The 20,959-nt window shown below is 34.6% G+C and overlaps 1 protein-coding gene across 9 annotated transcripts in view; it reads right to left on the minus strand.

Annotated features, from left to right (window-relative positions):
- Positions 1-677: 677 nt before the first annotated feature.
- DENND4A (DENN domain containing 4A) overlaps positions 678-20,959 on the minus strand; it is a 99,816-nt gene continuing 79,534 nt past the window's right edge. For 5 of the 9 annotated variants that reach the window (XM_081047314.1, XM_081047309.1, XM_081047311.1 and 2 more), the window contains 12 exons: positions 16,870-17,963; positions 14,744-14,936; positions 9,893-9,987; positions 8,457-8,632; positions 8,216-8,362; positions 6,979-7,183; positions 6,485-6,739; positions 5,340-5,457; positions 5,194-5,220; positions 4,545-4,707; positions 4,316-4,380; positions 678-3,281 (listed from right to left, as the gene is read on the minus strand). In XM_081047314.1, coding sequence (XP_080903440.1) covers positions 3,145-3,281; positions 4,316-4,380; positions 4,545-4,707; positions 5,194-5,220; positions 5,340-5,457; positions 6,485-6,739; positions 6,979-7,183; positions 8,216-8,362; positions 8,457-8,632; positions 9,893-9,987; positions 14,744-14,936; positions 16,870-17,963 — 2,675 coding nt within the window. In that variant the 3' untranslated portion in view covers positions 678-3,144. The remainder of the gene's footprint in view (positions 3,282-4,315; positions 4,381-4,544; positions 4,708-5,193; positions 5,221-5,339; positions 5,458-6,484; positions 6,740-6,978; positions 7,184-8,215; positions 8,363-8,456; positions 8,633-9,892; positions 9,988-14,743; positions 14,937-16,869; positions 17,964-20,959) is intronic. The other 4 variants (XM_081047315.1, XM_081047312.1, XM_081047313.1 and 1 more) reach the window with 1 other exon arrangement.

Here is a 20,959-nt window from a genome sequence, read left to right on the forward strand (position 1 = left end):
TAATAAAGAGACCAAATACTGAGGATCTGAAGGTAAACTGGTCTGCTGCTGCTCGAGAATTCAATTCTGAAATACAACTCAGTCTTGAGGGTAAGGAGGAAGAGCAGAGCATGCGCACTCCAGCACAAAGGCGGGCCAAGGGCAGTCTGCTCTTTCCCTTCCTACTCTGAGAGAATGTGCCTAATAAATAGCAGCTTTCAAGTGGGAGAAATAAAAATAAAGCTGGGCTATCACACATTATCATACAAATGGGTATTTTCTTAACCATATACCTACAACGTATTTAGAGATACAATATAATAGCCTTTTATATACAGCAGGCTAACACTTGCTAGTGGCACTAAAGTATCATAATAATTACCAGCATTAAGGTAAAATAAGTATTTAAAACTTAAAATACTGAACCAATGTTTTCAGGGGCCATTTCTCTAGAGACAAAAATGGAAAGACATATTAGAAAATCTGGTAATAAAATAAGTTGCTGGTTTTAAGGATGTAAAGAAAAACAAAACCCAAAACACAAAATATCATGAACAAAAAGACAAAAATCAGAATATGAATTGACTGCATAATTCCCTATCTGCCCATAGGATGAAAAAGTTGAATATCAAAATATGATATAAACTACAAATGTGTGCCACTCAAAACACAATGGAAGGAAGTAGTAAACAAGTTATACCAGGACACAGCATAATTTATTTTCAACTATTAAACACATAAAACTAAGAGTAAGAAAATAAGAGACAGATAATGTAACAAAGGGTATTTCTCTCCAACAGGACTGGCCATAATTCTCCAAAATGTATGGTCAACAGAGAGAAAATTGAAGAAAAGTTTGTACAGAGTTATTCTAGAGGATGATCTATATTTTAATTTTCTCCTGAGCAGGGTTTACCACCTTCCATTCATATTTTAGGTTTTTCTGTTTTTAAGACTATATTTGTGCAAAAAATATTCCCTGGGGATTAAAAGTAAGGGAAGCAAAACCCAACCAAAAGTGGAAACAAAACTGGGAGGGTGGGGGTGAAGTGGGGAGAAGAGATACAAATTACATTCACTTTTCCAAATGAATTTGAACCATAACGATTGGCCTTTACCTCACTTGTTGTTTTGTCAGATATTTGAAATCAATAAACTATGATTCTGATTCTTACGTATTATGTTAAAGAAAAGGTAAACATTAGTGAAAGCTGTTCTTATAAGGGAACAACTACATAAAAAATCAACAGAAACAAACAAACAAACCAAGTAGAATAGAACCCCAAAATCCTATCTGGAAGGATGTTTGTGGCCAACGTCAAAAGCCTCACTTATCAAATGTTTCTCACTTTACAACTTTCAAGTGATTTAGAAAACTTAACACTCACTTAGAATATGAAGCTTGGATTTGAATAGTAAAGAAAGACAAAACTGGAGAGGCATTTACAAAGGAGAGGCAGATATATGTGCATAGCACCGGATTTTTCAAGTAAGTAAGTTCAGCTCCAAACTAACTGAACTAAAATTGTACATTTTTAAACTCTCCTCATTATTTCCCAGAGTAGACAGCTGTGCAATGTTTCAGCGTGGTGCTATTCACTAATGGTGTGAACTCAAAAGGTGGTTTTTCTGTAGCTGAACTGATTCTGCATCTCAGGACTTCATCACATCTCCAGTCCAAGTGTCCTGGACTCTACCGGCTTTACACACCTAATTTGGGACCATCCATTTTTTTTTGTTCTTTCAAATTGGCTGAAGAATTCCTTTCTTAATGACAATGTGCAAACATACACAAATACACACACTGAAAATCTTTAAATAATTCTAACAGCCAAATGATAGTTTTGATCAGAAATTACCCAAAGAAAGTGATATTAGAAATAATGGGACTAAAAATATGTTTTACAGTCTATTTTAGAATCTACCCATGGTGCTTAAACATTCAGTTTATTACCTGATTTCTGGATATTTCTGGATTTTTAAATTCCATAAACTTCAGATTCTGAAGGCTTACTGAAAAAGCCAAGTTCCTCAATATGGGAAATTCTATCTGGCTGTACTTTTATTAGAGAGTTATCCCTTTTCTACTTTTGAAGAAAAAAATTTGAATATTTATATATATAAATACAATATTAACAGAATACTCCAGTATGTCATATTCCAGATAAATATAGTACAATTTGCATCATACCCAATATTTTAGATATTAAGGGTAAAATTTGGAATACACTGTCTGACATATTTCTCAACATAACTGCTTATGTATAATACTAAAATTTAAATTGATCCTTTGTCAACTACTTTCCCTGTGTACTGTATGTATGTATTAGCAATAGAGAAATTTTGGAATCATGGTATAGTGAACCTGATTTTGCAGAAGCAGACCTGGAACCTGTCTGGCTCTCCTTCCACAAGGCTCAATGAGTTGGTCCGGGCAGGGCACGCGCTTGCCGTGACTCACTCACTGCAGTCAGGCTCAGGAGTAGTCACATGCGATCTGAGGGCACACTAACACTAGCACTGATGTTTCTGAATCCTTCTCCCGAGTAGTAAAATATATATATGTCGGTAGCTATACATATAGAGATCTGCAGCTTTACTAATTACTTCGAAGACCACACAAGGAAAATAAACACTTAATTGCTTGCTTCATAAGTTTAAGTTCATTTTAAGTTGCTATATTAAGTTTAAAAAATAAAAAAATATCAACTTACTATAAACAATTTAAAATATGTATAATACAACTTCATGGTCCAAACATGTGAATAGTCTATGAAAACAGGAGATACTCTTCTTACATTTGTTTATGTTCCATACGTGAAATTTCAATCCATCTCTATTCCAAGAGAAACCATAGAACAGTTGTCTTCTTTTATGGGAACTAATTTTGTTTAGGGACTTCCTCATCACAAAAATAATTACTTGTTACAGGGGAAGTAAAGAAAAAAAAAAGGAAATGGAAAACAAAGTGGCTCTCTCCCCACTTTTCACTATTCTTAATACATTCTGTACATAAGCTATATGGACTTCCTGAATCATTTACAAATGCATTCTCAAAAATTGAAGAAAAAAAGTTGAGAGTCTAAAAGTGTTCTTTTTATACACTGACTATACAATACATATTGCAATTATACACACACACACACACACACACACTCACACATCTTAAAGATAAGGTTCTCCAAAGGTCTTGCGACATTCTATCACCCCCGTACTTGGTGGTCTGTCACAGTTGTGTGTGCTCTTGACTTGACTAGGTGTGAGACGATCATACGCCATCTTGTATTCTTTATCAAATACATCTGCAAAAATTCATAAAGAAACACAGGCATAAAGAAATTTATATTTGATGTTAACAGCAATCAAGTTTTGTGATACTACAGAACTGCAAAACTGAAGGCCACGGGGGAGACTCTAGGTTGTTTCCAACAACTCAAGGACCACAGAATTTCAAAGCTGGACCAGGGGCTTTAGAGTCCATAGCATTTTAGGGCTACGTTACGCAGACCATTGAAATTTAAAGCTTTAAGATGCCAACTTTTTAAATGATTTTCCCCCCAAATTATAAAATTGTAGGGAAAAACAGATAACATAAAATCGATCATCTTACTCATGTCTCACTATACAGTTCAGTGGTACTATACACATTCACAGAGTGGTACACCCATTACAGCCATCTAGCTCCAGAACGCTTTTCATCTTGTAAAACTGAAACTCTATACCCATTAAACAATAGTTCCCCATTCTCCCCTCCTCCAGCTCCTGCCAACTACCATTCTATTTATGTCTACGACTTTTGACTACTTTAAATACCTCATAAGTGGAATTCCACAGTATTTGTCTTTCTGTGACTGGCTTATTTCCCTTCACATAATGTCCTTAAGATTCATTCATGTTGTAGCACATGTCAGAATTTCCTTCAATTTTAAGACTGAATAGTAATATTCCATTGTATGTATACACCATTTTGTTTATTCACTCACACATCAATGGACACTTGGGTGGTTTCCATATTTTAGCTATGATGGGTGATGGTGCTATGAACATAGGTGTCCAAATATCTCTTCAAGACCCTGCTTTCTATTCTCTGGAGTACATACCCGGAAGTGGAACTGCTGCGTCATATGGAAATTCTACTGATAGCTTTTATTATTTATCATTATTTTCACTAACATTACCAAAATATCAAAATATCTCTTACAATATATCAAAAAAAGCCAAAGAAGATTCTTCTAATATAACAATATTAAAATAATAAAGACTACCAATATAAAGACACTTTGAGAACTATACCATGATATGTAAATATGACATGTTACATATTATGCTGAATTACCTATATCAATGTTTTCTCTTCCCAGTGCCACCAGTGAGAGAAACAGTATTTCTCTATATAAACTCCTGGGGGGGGAAAGGAGTGGAGATGATATTACTATGTATAAAGTATATATGTTCTCTACAAAAACTTTATGCTAATATAAGAACAAGATATTCTAACAAATTATTAAGTAAACAATATAAATATGCTTAGAGGAACAATATATTCATTTAAGATAATGACTTACCTTTGTCTTTTAAAATGAGGACATTTATTCAGTGTCTCTAAAATCTGACTCATTGGTCCATAGACATCATTCATTTTAATGCTTTTTACCATATTTTTCAATAGTTCCTGGTTAAATGAATTATCACCTTTTTGCAATAAATGGACCATTGGATACTTTTGGGCTGTAAAAATACAAAAGAGCAGATGAAGGAAAATGTTCTTTGTAGAAAACAGAATGTAATTTAGCAGCAACTGAGAGCTATCAAAGAAGTTACAAAGCACTAAAAATAAATTAAGGGCAATAAATAAAGGAATAGAAATCTAAGAATGAAGAAAGAAAAGAAAAAGGAAAAAAACAAGACAAATAATGATAAAAATAGGCCTAAAAAAAAAGTTTTTTGTGGCCTTAAAGACTAAAACTGAAAAGACATTTTTCCTTAATACAGCCCCTGGAGAAGTTCTACATCAGCAGCCAGGATGAAAACAAACAAAACAATAAGTAAAAAGAAGAAATTGGGAAAAGCAATATGCTAAAAGCAAAACTACAAAACATAACCCCTCCAGCACATATATAGCACTACTTAAAAAAAACAACCCAAAAATAAAAACCAAAAAACCCTTAACCTCCATGGAAGGTAACTCTAAAAACATCAAATTTAAACACTCACTCTCAAACAAAAGAGTACGATTTTGACCTGTAAGACAAAAAGTAGTATAGCAAAATAAGAGTCAGTTATACATTAGTTTAGGCTATTTAAAGTAAGTAGAGATTACCGTCCTATGAACGAAGCCAATTTTGCATGACAGCACTTACTGTGGGCATTCCAGAGGATGTACAAGGGCTGTCCCGGGTCCTGATGTAATTTCATATTGTCCCATAACATTTGTATTAAAACATATTTACTATCTTCAGACATACAGTTGCGAGGAATCTATGTTGAAGAACAAACATTCATTAATGACCCTTATATAATAATGTTTTGTAAATATTTTATAAAGATCCTTATTTTTTAGGATATATGTATGCAAGTGAGAAAAGAGAACAGAAAATGACTGGTTTGTACTCGTTTTATATTGACTGAAGGAAGATGGGCTGAGTTGAGAATCTAATGATCTCCAAAGTGATTTCCGCTCTAAAGTAGGTTTTAGGACAGAGATCAATGAGAAGGGGAGCACACGGGCTAATCTCAACTGGTTCAGATGAATCCCAGGAAAATGAATCCAGGGACCCTATTCTATATCAGTCTGAGGCTGCAGCCCAGATAACTCTGAGTTAACCTTTGGTTACTCATTCATCATGTACTGAAAATCCAAAGCCTGTGCACAATCATAGACATGAAGTACAAGAAAGGAGAAGACGAAACTCCTGAACTTAGAGGCTTTGCATTTTAGTGGTGGTGATAGCATATGAAAAAGTAAAAATGCTTTTATAGAGCAACATATTAAAAATACAAGTGAACACATAACAAACTGATTACCTAAATGTTAAGCAAAAATTCAAAGTAAAGGCATGAAGAGAATGGTAGCACATGACTGCAATATGAATTGTTTTTGAAGGAGGTATGAGACATGAGTGGGGCCAACTCACAAACTCCTCTCATAAGAGTCATGCAGTTTATTCTTGAGGCTATCACAAAAATACAAGCCCATTTTTGGTAAATTTTACAAGAAAGCTAAAAAAACGTGACTTTGTCTTAATGCTCGATTGTAAGAAGGAAAACTATTTGTATATGCAACTAAAACAATTTTATTGAGCTAATGATTCAGATGGTTATTAAAAATAGCATAAAAAGTAATTTTTTTTTAAAAAAATTAAAGTTTATTGGGGCGACAATTGTTAGTAAAGTGACATAGATTTCAGGTGTACAATTCTGTAATACATTAAGCTTTTTGTCATTGGGAACACGCAAACATTACAATGGTGACAGTAGCACTGCCTTTTAATTTATATTCTCATACCTTTGAATACTTGTTACAATGCTCAGAAGAAAGAATCAATCCAGGTAAGTTACTGGGTAAGTCAAGACGCCTAAAATACCACACCAGGTTCCAAAACACAATTGGATGATGGTCCACAAAGTCGGCCACTGTTATTGCATGATCGCCTTCGTTTTCCAATAAACTTTCAAGTTCCTTCCACACCACTAAAGGACTAAGATATGGAACAGTGACAGGATCTGGACTTGGAAGGCGCCATTCTAATCCTAAAGACTCCTGTTGAATAAATAAAAACCATAAATGGCAAATACACGATTGATGATACAGTCATTGAAAAAAAAAATTCCTGTCCATGATTTCCATATAAGTAGAATGGTACTATAATTCTATCATGAGACAAGAGACTCTTCCTGACAATAATAAAATTAAAGCCAATACAGCTGTTCAGGACAAGGGGAACAAAATCATATGTAAATTATCAATGTCTGAATTTTTACCACCACCAAAATACATACCGTAGCTCCTTGTAAAGTGGTTGGCAGGCTGCCTGTAGGAATGAGCTTCTGCCCCCCAATGTCTTCTTTATCCAAGGGACCACAAGTACTGACACTCCTGGCCAACGGAAATATTGGACATTTGGACATAGTTGTTTTCGATCTATCAGCAGGGATCGGAATACTTCTACTTCGGGCACATGTATTTTCCAGTGCTTTACATTTGCTTGGACATTGAAAAAAGAAAACAGCACATCACTGTCTAGATTTATTATTTCATCTAGAAAGACCACATTCTTCTCTTTAGCAGCAGAGCTAGGCATACCAAAGTAAATCAAAGGAACTCAGTCTTCAGCTGGGAAACAGGATACATTTTTAAGTAGTCTAGTCATGTTAAAATTCCTTTTTATTCAGTGAACTTTAAACATTCAAGAGTCATTCAATTATTTAAAACATTTAGTAGACAACTTTTATACAGCAGAAACCACGGTAGGCCCAAAGGATACAAAGCAGAGAAAACTATTTCTTCAGCTAGTGGGAAGAGAGGTTCTGAACTATTCACAAGCCAGTGGCAGAGAGTCAGAGAAAGGGTTACAACAGACCCATGATGCAAGATGGTGCACAGATTTGCAATTTTGCTGCCTAAACATTTAGGATTAAACAGGTCATGTTAACCTGCCAGTACTATGCAGATTTTCTTCTGCACATGCAGTTACCAATATGGTTTCATCTGTCCAGCTACCTATGGTGTATCTGGCACTTCTCCGAAATGAAGGTGATTTCTGCTTTTGTTTTAAGCATAGATTTATTTATATTAGGCTTACTGTAGAGTCTTAGTTTAATTTTACAGTTCCTCTATCAGCTCCAAATGTTTTCTTATATTATTAAATATTCCTAAGTAGAAAATTAAATATTCCAAAATAGAAGTTCGTACTGATTTAATTCCTGAAGAGAGAGAGATAAGAGAAAGGTGTTCATTATAAGCTTCTAGTGTTCTCCAGAATTTTTACTTCTAAAATACCAGTAAACATTACCATACATGAATTATACAGCTTAAATCCTGGGGATTCATAAAGCATAAACTGTAACTGTTTAAACATCTAGGTTATTAGAGAATTTTAATACTGTTTTAATTAGAAGAATTTAAGACTATGAATCATAGAAATTTAAACCTTAAAATGGTCAGCAGATTTTTGTCATTATCAAAAACTTGTGTAATATAAATTGTTAAAATATAGTTCCACATAATCATAATTACCTATTTAAATCAAAATCCCCTTGAACAGAGATAACAGATGTATCAAGACCAGAGGCTGATGCTGAGATACAAGACGGCCTTGTTTGCCTGGAAAAGGAGGGTGGAAAATGCATATTTTCTGTAGATGGACTTGACTTCAAAAAGTATCTGTAATGTGAACCAAAGGAGCTATTTCAGAAAACAGCTATTTTAGGAAACACAATTCTTAAATTCGAAGGGGAAAGAAAGCATAAATCATTACCTTCCAGGTCGTCTTAAATCTCTTATTTCAATATTCAGAAAGGGCAAGAAAAGATTGCCACAAAATGGGCATGTGGTATTGAGATTTGAATCATCTGCTGTCCAGCCAGCCATGATTTCCTCATCATGGACAAGACAATCACAAGTTTTACACCGAGAGCAACTTGAGATGAGAACCTGTGGAAGAAAATGGCACTGTATAACGTAAGCTGGTTAGTGCATATTATGAATTAAAAAACCATTTTGATTAATAAACCTATTGGAAAACTAAAACTCAGAAGGATTCAGAAGTTACAAACAAAAAGTGGATTACATGCAGTGCATTAGATAAGACACTCATCTTTATTTCAGCTATTCCAAATTTTTTGCCCAAAAGGGAAACTTTCATTTAAGTGAGCGTTTTTACCATTATAATTACTATTAACCTGACATGGTTTTATTAATGGAAAAGAAAACCCAAGCATTAATTTGTTAATACTCAAAATAGGTTTTTGTAATTACATATTATAGACCTGTGCTACTCAAAGTGTGGTCCCCAGACCAGTGCTGGTCTACAAATTCTTACTGGTTTGTGGTTAGATAAGTAAAGAAATTGAGAAAAGGATTTGGTTACCTTTAAGAACTTTGTCATTGTTGAAACATCTTAAGTGTGTGATCAATACAAAAACAATAACCAAAAAAAAAAAAAAAAGAAAGGAAAAAACCCTTGGTCTGTCACTATAGATAGTTTAAGAAGTACTGCTGTAGATAAATATAAATGCTGTCATTACATTAATAAAATATAGAAATTCCTGAAGTCCTTAGAAACTTTGTAAGTTGCAACATCAGTACTCATTTACTATTCAGCTGCATGAAACTTTCCAAATTTATGCAAAGTAGCATGAAATAACATTCACAAGTGTATTTGGGAGTAATTTTTACACCAAAATTAGGAAAAAAATTTAAAGTGTAAAAGTGTAAGCTTTTCATTGTAAGAAGATGAGATATGGCAGCATGTCCAGCAGATATTTAAATCAAACTGACACAAGAGTGAGAAACATGGAAAAAGCTGACACATATGCCAAGACTGCTCCCTGTACCCCTCTTCAAAACAGGGTACTTCCATAGCAAAATTGGTTGTGTTTGAGATGTGAAATAAAAATTCAAAGAGAACATACATATAATAAGGGATAAATATAAATATTGAAAATGAAAATGCTTTTGTATGTTGATAAATCTCAAAGGAAGCTTGGAACTTTTCTTAATAGAGATAAAGTAGTACAACTTCATTAATCTGAAATACTAGATATTTTAAGTTTATTCAGGTGCAGAATACATTCTGAAATTTTCAGATACTACATATTTAAATTTTTATTACTCTGAGACCACCACCAACACTTAATAAATGTACATTTTATAAAGTAGTACATAAAGATGCTCTTTTGATTAAAATTGTACCTCCATTGCATAGTTCTGGAAGATATTTGTGTTACTCGTGTTGCAGGAAGATGCCACTTCTGATTTCCCAGGCAAGGCAAACTTTGACAGGGATCCTATTCATTATTAAAATACAAAGAGTAAAACCATTAAAATGAATGAGAAAAGATATGAGAATCTTATACTTTCATAAATTCTCTGATAAAATGTCAAACTGTTCTATTCAAAAAACTAATTAAAAAGAAATAAAAAATGATTTTCAACGCATGAATTTTTGTTCTGAGTACAAACCTAAGGAAATGTGTTCTAATTCTATTGAACACACATGCTAAGTGTGTTCAGTCATTACTCACTTATTATTATTAAGTGCATTGTGCGTACAGATTAGAAGGCATTACATTTGTTTATAATTACTGTTTTGCTGTTTCTATTTTTCCATGTTTAAAATACAAGAAGGTGTTTAGTTCTAAGGCCTAAAAAGTATAAAATAGCTCATCTTATTTCAAATCATGAAAAGATTTACCGTCAATTCTCTGCCCTGTATAAGGATCTTTTAGGATCTGGTACAGTAATCTTGCTCTTCAGCACTAGGGAAGAGTTTCCAAGTGTATTCTTCAGAGCAATTAGTAGCTATTTATATCAACAACAACAACAACAACAAAAGGGGTTGTTCTGGGGTCCAATCAATTGACAGTGGCTATATCTTGTTAGTAAAACCGGAGGTAATCAGTACTTTCTCTATACGTTTTTCCTGGTAGTTACTATATTTTATGAATAAACATTGGTATTTTTATAAATATAAAGGTAAAAAAAAGAAATTGTATAAACTACCAGTTCACAAGAAATAGAAAGGATAGGAAAACATGTTAAACATCACCATGGGGATGCAGTCAGCATAATCCAGACTAATGAAAGACCTGATTCTTTCAGCAAATAAAGGACAAAGGGAAGAAAGACAGCTTCAGAACTACCACTGGCCCTAGGCCCTGCCATGCAGAGATAGACATACAGAGACGCAGAGAGCGCTGAAGCCTCACACCATCCTTTAAGATGTTAGGGAGACCACCTCAGGGATGATATAGATGCCTGATCACTGCGCTGTACACCTGAAGCTGAAGCTGAACAATAATGAACGTCAACTACAATTTTATCTATCTATATATATCTATATATATATATGTATATACATACTTACAAGAAGCGGAGTACAGCATTAGGAATAGAGACAGTGGAAATGTAATGGCTCTGTGGGATGTCAGAGGGGTAGTAGATGGGGGGAGGGGGGTTATCACTGGGTGAAGGATATCAATGATAAATGTCTATTACATTATTTTGTACACCTGAAACTAATAAAAAAAAATAATAAAAATAAAAAATATTCAAGATTTAAAAAAGATGTTTGGAACTGATGGGAACTGCAGTTTTGTTCTGTTTTTTGACGGCGGCCCAATAACCTTTAATTCCTCAGCTAAAGCTAGTTCAAAGGTGCTTTCTAATACTTTCTATTTGCCTTGGCTGATTCAGTCATTTATGTGGGCAGCCCATCATTTGCAACTAATCATCAGCACAGAATAAATATTCATTTTAACAAATATGAATCAGGTGGTGGGGTAAGTTTTATTTGCTTAGCACAACAAACTGTTCTTGTATATTGAAAAACAGGAGGAGGGGAGCTAATCACCTGATTTCTTCATGCATATATGGCAAAGTGGTGGAGAAAAAGAGGCAACAAAGACAAAAGGGAGTTAACAGACAAATCAAGCAAAAGCAACAAGTGGACCTCGTTTGGATCCCAATTTGAACAAACCACCTATAAAAACGGCTTTATGAGATGATCGTGCAAATTTAAATTAAATAAATATTTTAGATATTATATGCTACATGTTGTCACATTCAAAAGAATACAATGGTATTACAATTATGTTTTCAAAAAAGTGAATGCATCACGAAAGCTACATGCTGTGTGCATCTATAAAATGTTTAAAAATGGCCATGCTAACACAGTGTTAGAAGATAATGTTTATCCATGAAGGGAGTAGAGACTAGTAGATCTGGGCATGAGAGGAGGTTTTGGGTGCTGTTAATATTCTGTTTCTTGATCTGAGTGCTGGTTACTCAGATGTCCTCAATTTATGAAATGTATTTACATACATAAAAGTGTACACATTATATGTATAACACATAAGATTAAAAATAAATTTATTAAACAAATTAAATAATTTTAATAAGAAATTAAAAATATGTAACATTAAAGTTCTCATACTTTAGAGATACATATTGAAGTATTTATGAATAAAATTATATGTTATTTGAGACTTTTTAGGGAAGGAAAAAATATGGCAGCAGAGGGGAGAGAGGAAAAGATAAAACAAGACTGGCCATTTGCTGATAATTCTTGAAGTTGGGCGAAGAGTACATGGAGGTTCATTGTGCTATTCTTTCTACTTTTGTGAATGTGTGAAAATTTCCACAAAAGCTTTTTTAAAACAGCAAAGGTGTAAATGAAAGAATATTACATTCATCCATTCCTCACATCATATACCAGGATAAATCTCAATGGATTGAAAATCTAAATCAGGGGTCAAATCTATTTTTGTATAGCCACAAGCTAAGAATTGTTTTTACATTTTAAAACATTGTTTTTTAAAAAAAGAATATGTGACAAAAAAAAGGTACATGGTGGTCCATAAAATGTAAAATACTTATGGTATTACCCTTTACAGAAAGTATGCTGACCCCAGAAAATGTTACAAAAGAAACCAGAGGTATCAGAAGAAAATACTGTTGAACCTAGGAAAGGGGAAATCTTTCCTAATGACCCAAAATCCAGAAGCAAGAGGGAAAAAGACCGATAGGTTTGATGACATAAAATGAAATATGTGTAACCAAAAAAAAAAACTCCACAAAACTTGACAAACTTGGAAAAAGTTATCTGTCACTTACATAAGAGAGAATGGATTAATTCTCTAATATAAATAGAGCTATTAAAACTTAAATTAGTAAGAGAAGTATAAATAAAAACCAAACTGAAATATATTTGTCACCAATCAGATGACAAAAATCCAAAAGTTTGTCAACATACTTTGTTGACAAGGCTACGAGGAAATAGGTACTTTTAACTATTGCCAGTGGGAATGCAAAATAGTATAGTCCTGAGGAAGGGAACTTGGCAATATCACTTCAAGGAAGAATTTTGAAGTCTCTTTCAAAATACCCTGGCAAAAATATAATATGACATATATGCATCATAGCATTATTTGTAATAGAGGCTGGAAGCTTAACAGAGCAGTGGTTAAAATAAAATAATAGTTTGAAATCAGGTATCGTTATACCTCCCACTTTGTTCTTATTTCTCAAGATTGCTGAGGCTATCCGGGGTCTTTTATGGTCCCATATAAATTTCAGGATTATATGTTCTATTTCTGTGAAAAACGTCGTTGGTAGTTTGATAGGAATTGCATTGAATATGTATATTGCCTTAGGCAGTATGGACATTTTAACTATATTAATTCTTCCTACCCATGAACATGGAATGTGTTTCCATCTATTTATGTCTTCTTTCATTTCTTTCTTCAGTGTTGTATAATTTTCTGAGTACAGATCTTTTACATCTTTGGTTAGATTTATTCCCAGATATTTTATAGTCTTTGGAGCAATTGTAAATGGAATTGTTTTTTTAATTTCTCCTTCTGCTATTTTATCATTGGTATATACAAATGCAACTGATTTCCGAATATTAATTTTATATCCTGCTACTTTACTAAATTCATCTATCAGTTCTAATAGTTTCTTGGTGGAGTCTTTAGGGTTCTCTATATATAGTATCATATCATCTGCACATAGTGATAATTTTACTTCCTCCTTACCAATTTGGATGCCTTTTATTTCTTTCTCTTGTCTGATCGCTGTGGCTAGAACTTCCAGCACTATGTTGAATAGAAGTGGAGAAAGTGGGCAACCTTGTCTTGTTCCTGATCTTAGGGGGAATGGTTTTAGCTTTTCCCCATTGAGTATGATGTTAGATGTGGGCTTGTCATATATGGCCTTTATTATGTTAAGATATGATCCCTCTATTCCCACTTTCTTAAGGGTTTTTATCATAAAAGGTTGCTGTATTTTATCAAATGCTTTTTCTGCATTACTTTGGGGAACTTATTCAATAGTGTTTGGGGATTTTGTTGGGTGTCTGATGGACATGTGTCCTGTTTGGGAGACCACCTCAGGGATGCTGTGGATGCCTGGTCATGGCATTGTACACCAGAGGCTGGACATTAATGAATGCCAACTATAATTTTATGTGTATAATGTGATGGCTCGGTGTGAGGTTTGGGTGGTGGTGGATGGGGGCAGGGGGGTTCACGTTGTGAGGGATGTAAAAATAAAATAAAATAAAATAAAAAAATAAAAATATAAAAAAAAAAAATAATAATAATATACTGACACATGATGAACTATACAACCGTAAAAATGGATGAGGGACAGTGTTGTGTGACGATATGCAATGATCTTCAGGATATTGTCAAGTGAAAAGAACCAGGAGTGGGACAGTATTTACAGTACTTTACCTTTTGAGGTAGGACAGGGAGGTAATAAGTGTAAGCGCGTACACACACACACACACACACACACACACAGAGTTATGGCTTTAAAAAAGCAACAATGGAAAGATAAACCAAAATGAATAAATATGGTTACCTCTAGGGACAAGGAGAAAACAAGATGCAGGGGGTGAACAGAAGGTAGACCTCTGAAAGTGTGCCAGTTCTCAGTGTTTTGACTTTGGAGCCATGCAAATCTTTTACAAAATTAAAACATAAAACAAGTAAACGCACCACATACCAAATGAGGCATGACAGAACTGTTTAGACAAACCTTCTAAGGAGGCAGAACTTTCTAGGCTTGTTCTGCTGAAATCAATTCCCTTAGTTCCTGTGGTGGTGGCACCGCTCTCTTGGGAGAAAGTGGCTCCTTCCAACTCAGGGCAGACATCCTCATCTGTTAAAGAGGTAGATTCAGAATCCTGGGCTCCCACTGAAGAAAGACTGGTACGATCAGAACTTTGATCCTAAGGACATAATTATAAGCTTACTTTTCCTTCATATTTAAAGCTTATTATTTAAAAAGTCACCTCGAAAGCAGAGGAAATGCCTAATTACTCAGAATATCAGTTAATCATATTATAACTTCGAGAGGAAAAAAACAACCGAATTTACAAGGGCGCGCTAATTTGGACGGACATACTGGAGATCAATTTCCCCCCCAGCCTTATTGAGCTATAATTGTCATATAACTCTGTGTAAGTTTAAGTGTATAATGTGTTGATTTGGTACACTTCTATAATGCAAAATGAATACCACCATAGCATTAGCTGACACCTCGAACCCATTATACAGTTACCATTTCTTTTTGTGGTGAGAACATTTAATAACTACTGTCTTGGCAACTTTCAAGTATACAATCAATTTTGTTAACAATAATCATAATGCTGTGATTCCCAAAGCTTATTCTTATAACTGGAAGTTTATACCCTTTGACCAACATCTCCCCATTTCCCCTACCCTCCAATCTGCGGTTTCTGAGTTCAGCTTTTTTTGGATTCCACATGTAAGTGATAAAATACAGTATTTGTCCTTCTTGTCTGACTTATTTCAGTTAGCATAATACCATCAAGATCCCTCCACGTTGTCACAAATGACAGGATTTCCATCCAATGGCCGAATAATATTCCATTCTATATAGATACCACATCTTTATCTTCTTTATCCTTTCATCTGTTGAGGGACACCTAGTGGTTTCCGTGTCTTGGCTATTGTGAATAATGCTGCAATGAACATGGGGGTGCGGGCATTTTTTTCGATAACCTATTGGTGGTTGCAAGGTGGTCCCGGGGATGTGGAGTACAGCACAGAGAATATGGTCAATAGTATTGTAACAACTATGTATGGTGTCAGGTGGGTACTAGACTAGTCGGAGGGATCACTTCATAAATTACATAAATGTTTAGCCACTACGCTGTACACCTGTAACTAATATAAAATAATACTGAATATCAACTATAATTGGAAAAAAATTTTTTAAATGGGCAAAGGACTTGAGTAAATATTTTTTCAAAGAAGACAAATGGCCAACAGACACATGAAAAGGTCCTCAACAGGACTAGTCAGCAGGGAAATGCAAATCAAAACCACGAGATATTGTCTCAAGCCTGTTATCATAGAATGGCTGCCATCAAAGCGCTAAGAGATAACAAGTGTAGGCAAAGATGTGGAGAAAAGGGAACTCTCCTGCACTGTTGGTGGAGATATAAATTGGTAGTCACTATGGAAAACAATATGGAGGTTCCATAAAAAATTAAAACAGAGGTACCATGTGATCTGGAGATCAATTTTTAAGACAGCATTTTTTAGTTAGATCAAAATAATCATATGTTAGTAAGCTAACCTTGCTGACTTTAAATCTCCATTTATTGTTCATTTCCTCCCTGCAAATCTCAGCCCAGGATGATACCATTAGAATTACATTTTATTCTTTTAAAATTTCATTTGTTTACACTTTATTCTTTTCCACAATCATCCAGGTTTCAAAGACATATATTTCTAGTTTTCATGTTGGAGAACACCAGAGTTAAATTTTGTTTCTGGTTATACCAGTAATCCATAAGAAAATCTACACACTGGACACTGTATCTAAAGAAAAATCTGCATTTTGAAGGAAATAATGAAGCTCAGTAGGCGTTTTCATATAACACTAATTTGCATCTATCTTCAAATCACTTTCTTTCAAAACTGAATTATAAACATAACTTTAGTTAGTGAATTTTCTTTCCTTTTGAAGTTTTTATTGAAGTTTAAATTCTTGACACTTATAAACCTTAAGCAAGAGTCTTTTTTGTAAAGCCGTATTTAAGGAGAATGGTAAAAACAGGCATCTTTAAAGTACGGAACTTTTGGCAGTGGAGGAGGAGAAAAGGAAAAATAGAAAATATTAACAAAACTTACCTTAGATGATGTGGTATACATGGTGAACCTTGAATACCATTTGCTTGCTTTCTCTGCAACTCCTTTTCCAGCAGTGAACATACTGTTCCTTAGAGTATCTAGTTTAGGTACTAGTAGTGTATCTAAATTAAATGAAGACGATGAATGAGATAATGCATCTTGAGATTCTTCCCTAAAAGGGCAAGTAGGTGAGAAGGCTGGAGAAGACCAGAGTCTATCCCTTGGTCTGTCTTCACTTTTTGTATAACTTTTAGATTTGGTAAGTCTCATTGGCCTAGGAGAATTAGGAGGCAGGCTCGATCTTCTACACGCCTTGATCAATGTTGGGCTTTTCTTATTGGTTAATTTATCATCACATGCCCGTTGTAAATCAATGCTTGGTGTCCGACTTGTCAAAGGACTGGTCATGTTATTCATATACATCACAATTTCTTCCGCTAAATCACGCCTAGCAGACGGTGTTGGAATGCTTTTGCTATCATCTTCATCCTCTTCTTCCTCCTCTTTTTGCTGCTGTTCACTCTCAGCAACCAAAAGAGAGAGGGGATCAAATCCTGTTGCCACATCAGTTTTTTCAAAAGGTTTTACTGAAATGCTGTTCACACGTTGAATCCTCTTGTGATTCTGTGTAACATATCCCACTTTTGACCCATTGGTTTCATTGTCTAAATCTTCTAAGTCAAAAATAACTGGAGAATCCACTTTTTCTGATAAACAATTAGAACTATCAAAAGGTGTATCATCATCACTAGATTCCTTTTCTAGACTGTCTCTTTTTGATCTTAAAGATGGCCTTCCAATATCAAGAGTATTTGGTCTTGTGCTTTTTGAAATAACATGTGAAAGAATTTTTGCATCAGCTCCTAATTTTTCAACCATATCTCCAGGGTTTGCTTCCTGGTTAATTCTATTGAGCCTAAGCCCCATCACTACTCCTCCATGAAGGTCACAGTTTCTATTTCCCCAGGACATTTGCTGCTGCAAATTAGGTTCATTGTCACTTTTATGTCTTTTCCTGAAGCATCTACTTTGAATGTTTCCTGTTTCATTTGTAGCCTCAAAAGATGATATTAAGAGTGACGCAGCTGTGCTCTCTGAAAAACAAGAAAAGTGTTTTTAGCCATGAAAAATGTAATGTGCGAATATAAATTGTCTTAAATACCTGAAATACTAGTAATGAACACGATGATAACAAGCACTAATCAGGTGCCTGCTATTTGACAGATACTATACTAGGCACTTTACTTATATTATCTACCATAATTATTCCAACAGAGAAAAAACTGACACTCAGAGACATTCATTATCTAGCCCAAAGTTACCCAGTTCTGAAATGATAGAAATGGAAGGATGCGCTGCTTTTTAAACTTATAAATTAAAATTAATTATTTATCCTGGGTATATTTAATAATAATAAATTCATGTTAATGCCACTAAATTGATTAAATAACAATGGTTATATGGTTGTGGTTGTGTTAGGTGACCTTAAGATTCTGGGTCTTCTGCCTATAAAAATGAAAAACAAAACCAAAAATACTACACCAAACCAAACAAAATGCAGCTATGTTAGCTTTATCCATAAATAGAAAGTATTTTTAAAAAACTCCAAATCCTTATTAGTATCGAAGTGGCTAAACAATTTTGCCTTTGCTTTACATATTGATTGCCAAGTTTAGACCAGTCAAATGAGAATAGCCAGAAACATTATTCACTGCTTCTTACCAAATTACTTAGGTACCAATGCTGAAAGCAGCACTCTAGATTTCCGATCACTTTAATTGTCCTTATTATGTGGGAGTCTTCTAAAGCATTAGGCTAGGTATGGTACTGCCAACTATTCTTTTTACATGCTTTATTCAACAGAATGAGCTCTCTATAACTATGTAATTACTAAAAATGTGCCTTTTTTCCTGCCATGTAAAACATTCAGATAACAGGATAGGAGATAAAAAGGGAATACTAGAAACCATAAAAGCCTACAAACTAATATTATTTAATAAACCTGTACTATTAGCAAGGAAAACAATATAGCAGAGAGATAAAGTTTATTCTTTTTTTCTATTACTAGCTTATGATTAAGTACATAAGAAAGTAAGAATACGCTTTCTTCTGATATTCTGGGAAACTTTCTGTTCAACAGTCCAAATATTATCAAAGACTTGGAGAAATCTTATAACTCAAAGATAATACTCTGGGATGGCATTTAAATAGATGTGCAAGGCTTCCTTTGTAGTCAGAACTATGCTATGGCCTGAAGACAAATAAAGCTGGTTATCAAATTATACCAGGCATTGACAAGCTACATCTATGAGCCAAATTCGGCCTGTGAATTGTTTCTGTACAGTCTCAAATGTTTTTTACATTTTTAAAGGGTTGTAAAAATCACACACACATGAATAATAGACAGTAGAGACTGTTGTGTGTCCTGCAAGGCGTAAAATATTTACTATCTGGCATTTACAGAAAAGTTTGTCTGATTCTAACTTTATACGCATGCTAACCTCCACCAGATTAGGCTGGTAGCTGTGTGCCTCTAACATAGAGGCTGCAAACTATTTAACCGCCTTGGGCCAGGTGACTCTGTGACATAATTCTGTAGAGTGATAGTTCCTGAGGGCTTCCGGAGAAACTTCTGCTTTCCTGGTAAGGGGATAAATGGGCTAGTGGTCCCCTTCGTGATTCTTCCTGCCTTGCACAGGTGAGTGATGGCCTAGGTTGCCACATTATAGTCATGGTTAGGTACAGAGAACTGATGGCAAAGCCCCTGAACCAACATCCTGAGCAATTGTTTACCTTTGAATTTCTTATCTGAGAAAAAAAACCCTTGACTTGTTAAGTCACTGTTAATCATATTCTTAAAGCTGAAAGAATTCCTGGTATAAGAATTCCTGGTATACTGACAGACTATACTGCTAGCTGATATATACTAGTCCTTTTTCAGCTCTTTGAGCATGCTCACCACACAGCCTTTTGCATATTTCTTCCCTCTGCTTGGAATGCCTCCTCTCAGTTCCTTCTTTGCAACCCCTTTCATTTGTTTTCTACTCACCCTTCAGATCTAAGCTCAAAACCATATTCTCGAGGAAGCCTTCCCTGACCAATGTTCACCCAAACCCAGGTCATGTCTCTCTATTATATGTTCTTGTGGCAATTTACAGCTCTTCTTCATAGTATTTAATCTCAGAGCATTTTTATATTTACTTGATTCTCTGATTAATATTTTTCTATCCCTCTCACCTGTCTTCTCTATGAAGGCAGGGACCATGATTCTTTTTCGTACCTTATTATATCCCCAGTAGCACCTGGCATATGGTAGCATAAAGTAGGATCTCAAAAAATAATTACTTAATCAATATTGTCTGCCGGAAACAACTGCCACCAATACAAACCCACAATATAACATAGTATAATATAGTATAATATGAAATATTATAGCTAAATATGGTAGCTAAAGATAAAGAGTTAAAACACTAAAACCAGAATTAGGCTTAGAAAAACATTTCAGAGTATGTTTTCCTATTTCAGAGTATTTTTCTTGTGGTTTAACTCTCAGTAATTCCACATTCTTTTATCAAAATGTTAAGATTCTCAAGATAATCATGAAGTAACTACAGGGTAATGATTTTGTTTCAATATCCAATCAAACATTAAAACATCTCTGGTTATTTTACTCCCGTATCTTTTAAAAGCTGTTGTATGTGTATATGTATATGTATATGTATCTGAAAAATATAAACAAACCTGAAAAATCCTTTGAATCATAGCATGTACTAGTATGTAAGAAATGTGTTATTGAAAAATAAGTATTCCTATAAATTCCATATATAGTCTTTGGCAGCAGTAATAAACCCATAGTACTTAACAGATGGGAAAGTTTCAAGCCAAAAATCTTAAGGATAGGGCCAACCCGGTGGCTCAGGCGGTTGGAGCTCCGTGCTCCTAACTCCGAAGGCTGCCGGTTCGATTCCCACATGGGGCAGTGGGCTCTCAACCACAAGGCTGCCAGTTCAACTCCTCAAGTCCCGCAAGGAATGGTGGGCTCCGCCCCCTGCAACTAAAATTGAACACGGCACCTTGAGCTGAGCTGCTG

Source organism: Rhinolophus hipposideros, assembly GCF_964194185.1.
Source record: "Rhinolophus hipposideros genome assembly, chromosome: 5".
Taxonomy (NCBI): Eukaryota; Metazoa; Chordata; class Mammalia; order Chiroptera; family Rhinolophidae; genus Rhinolophus; species Rhinolophus hipposideros.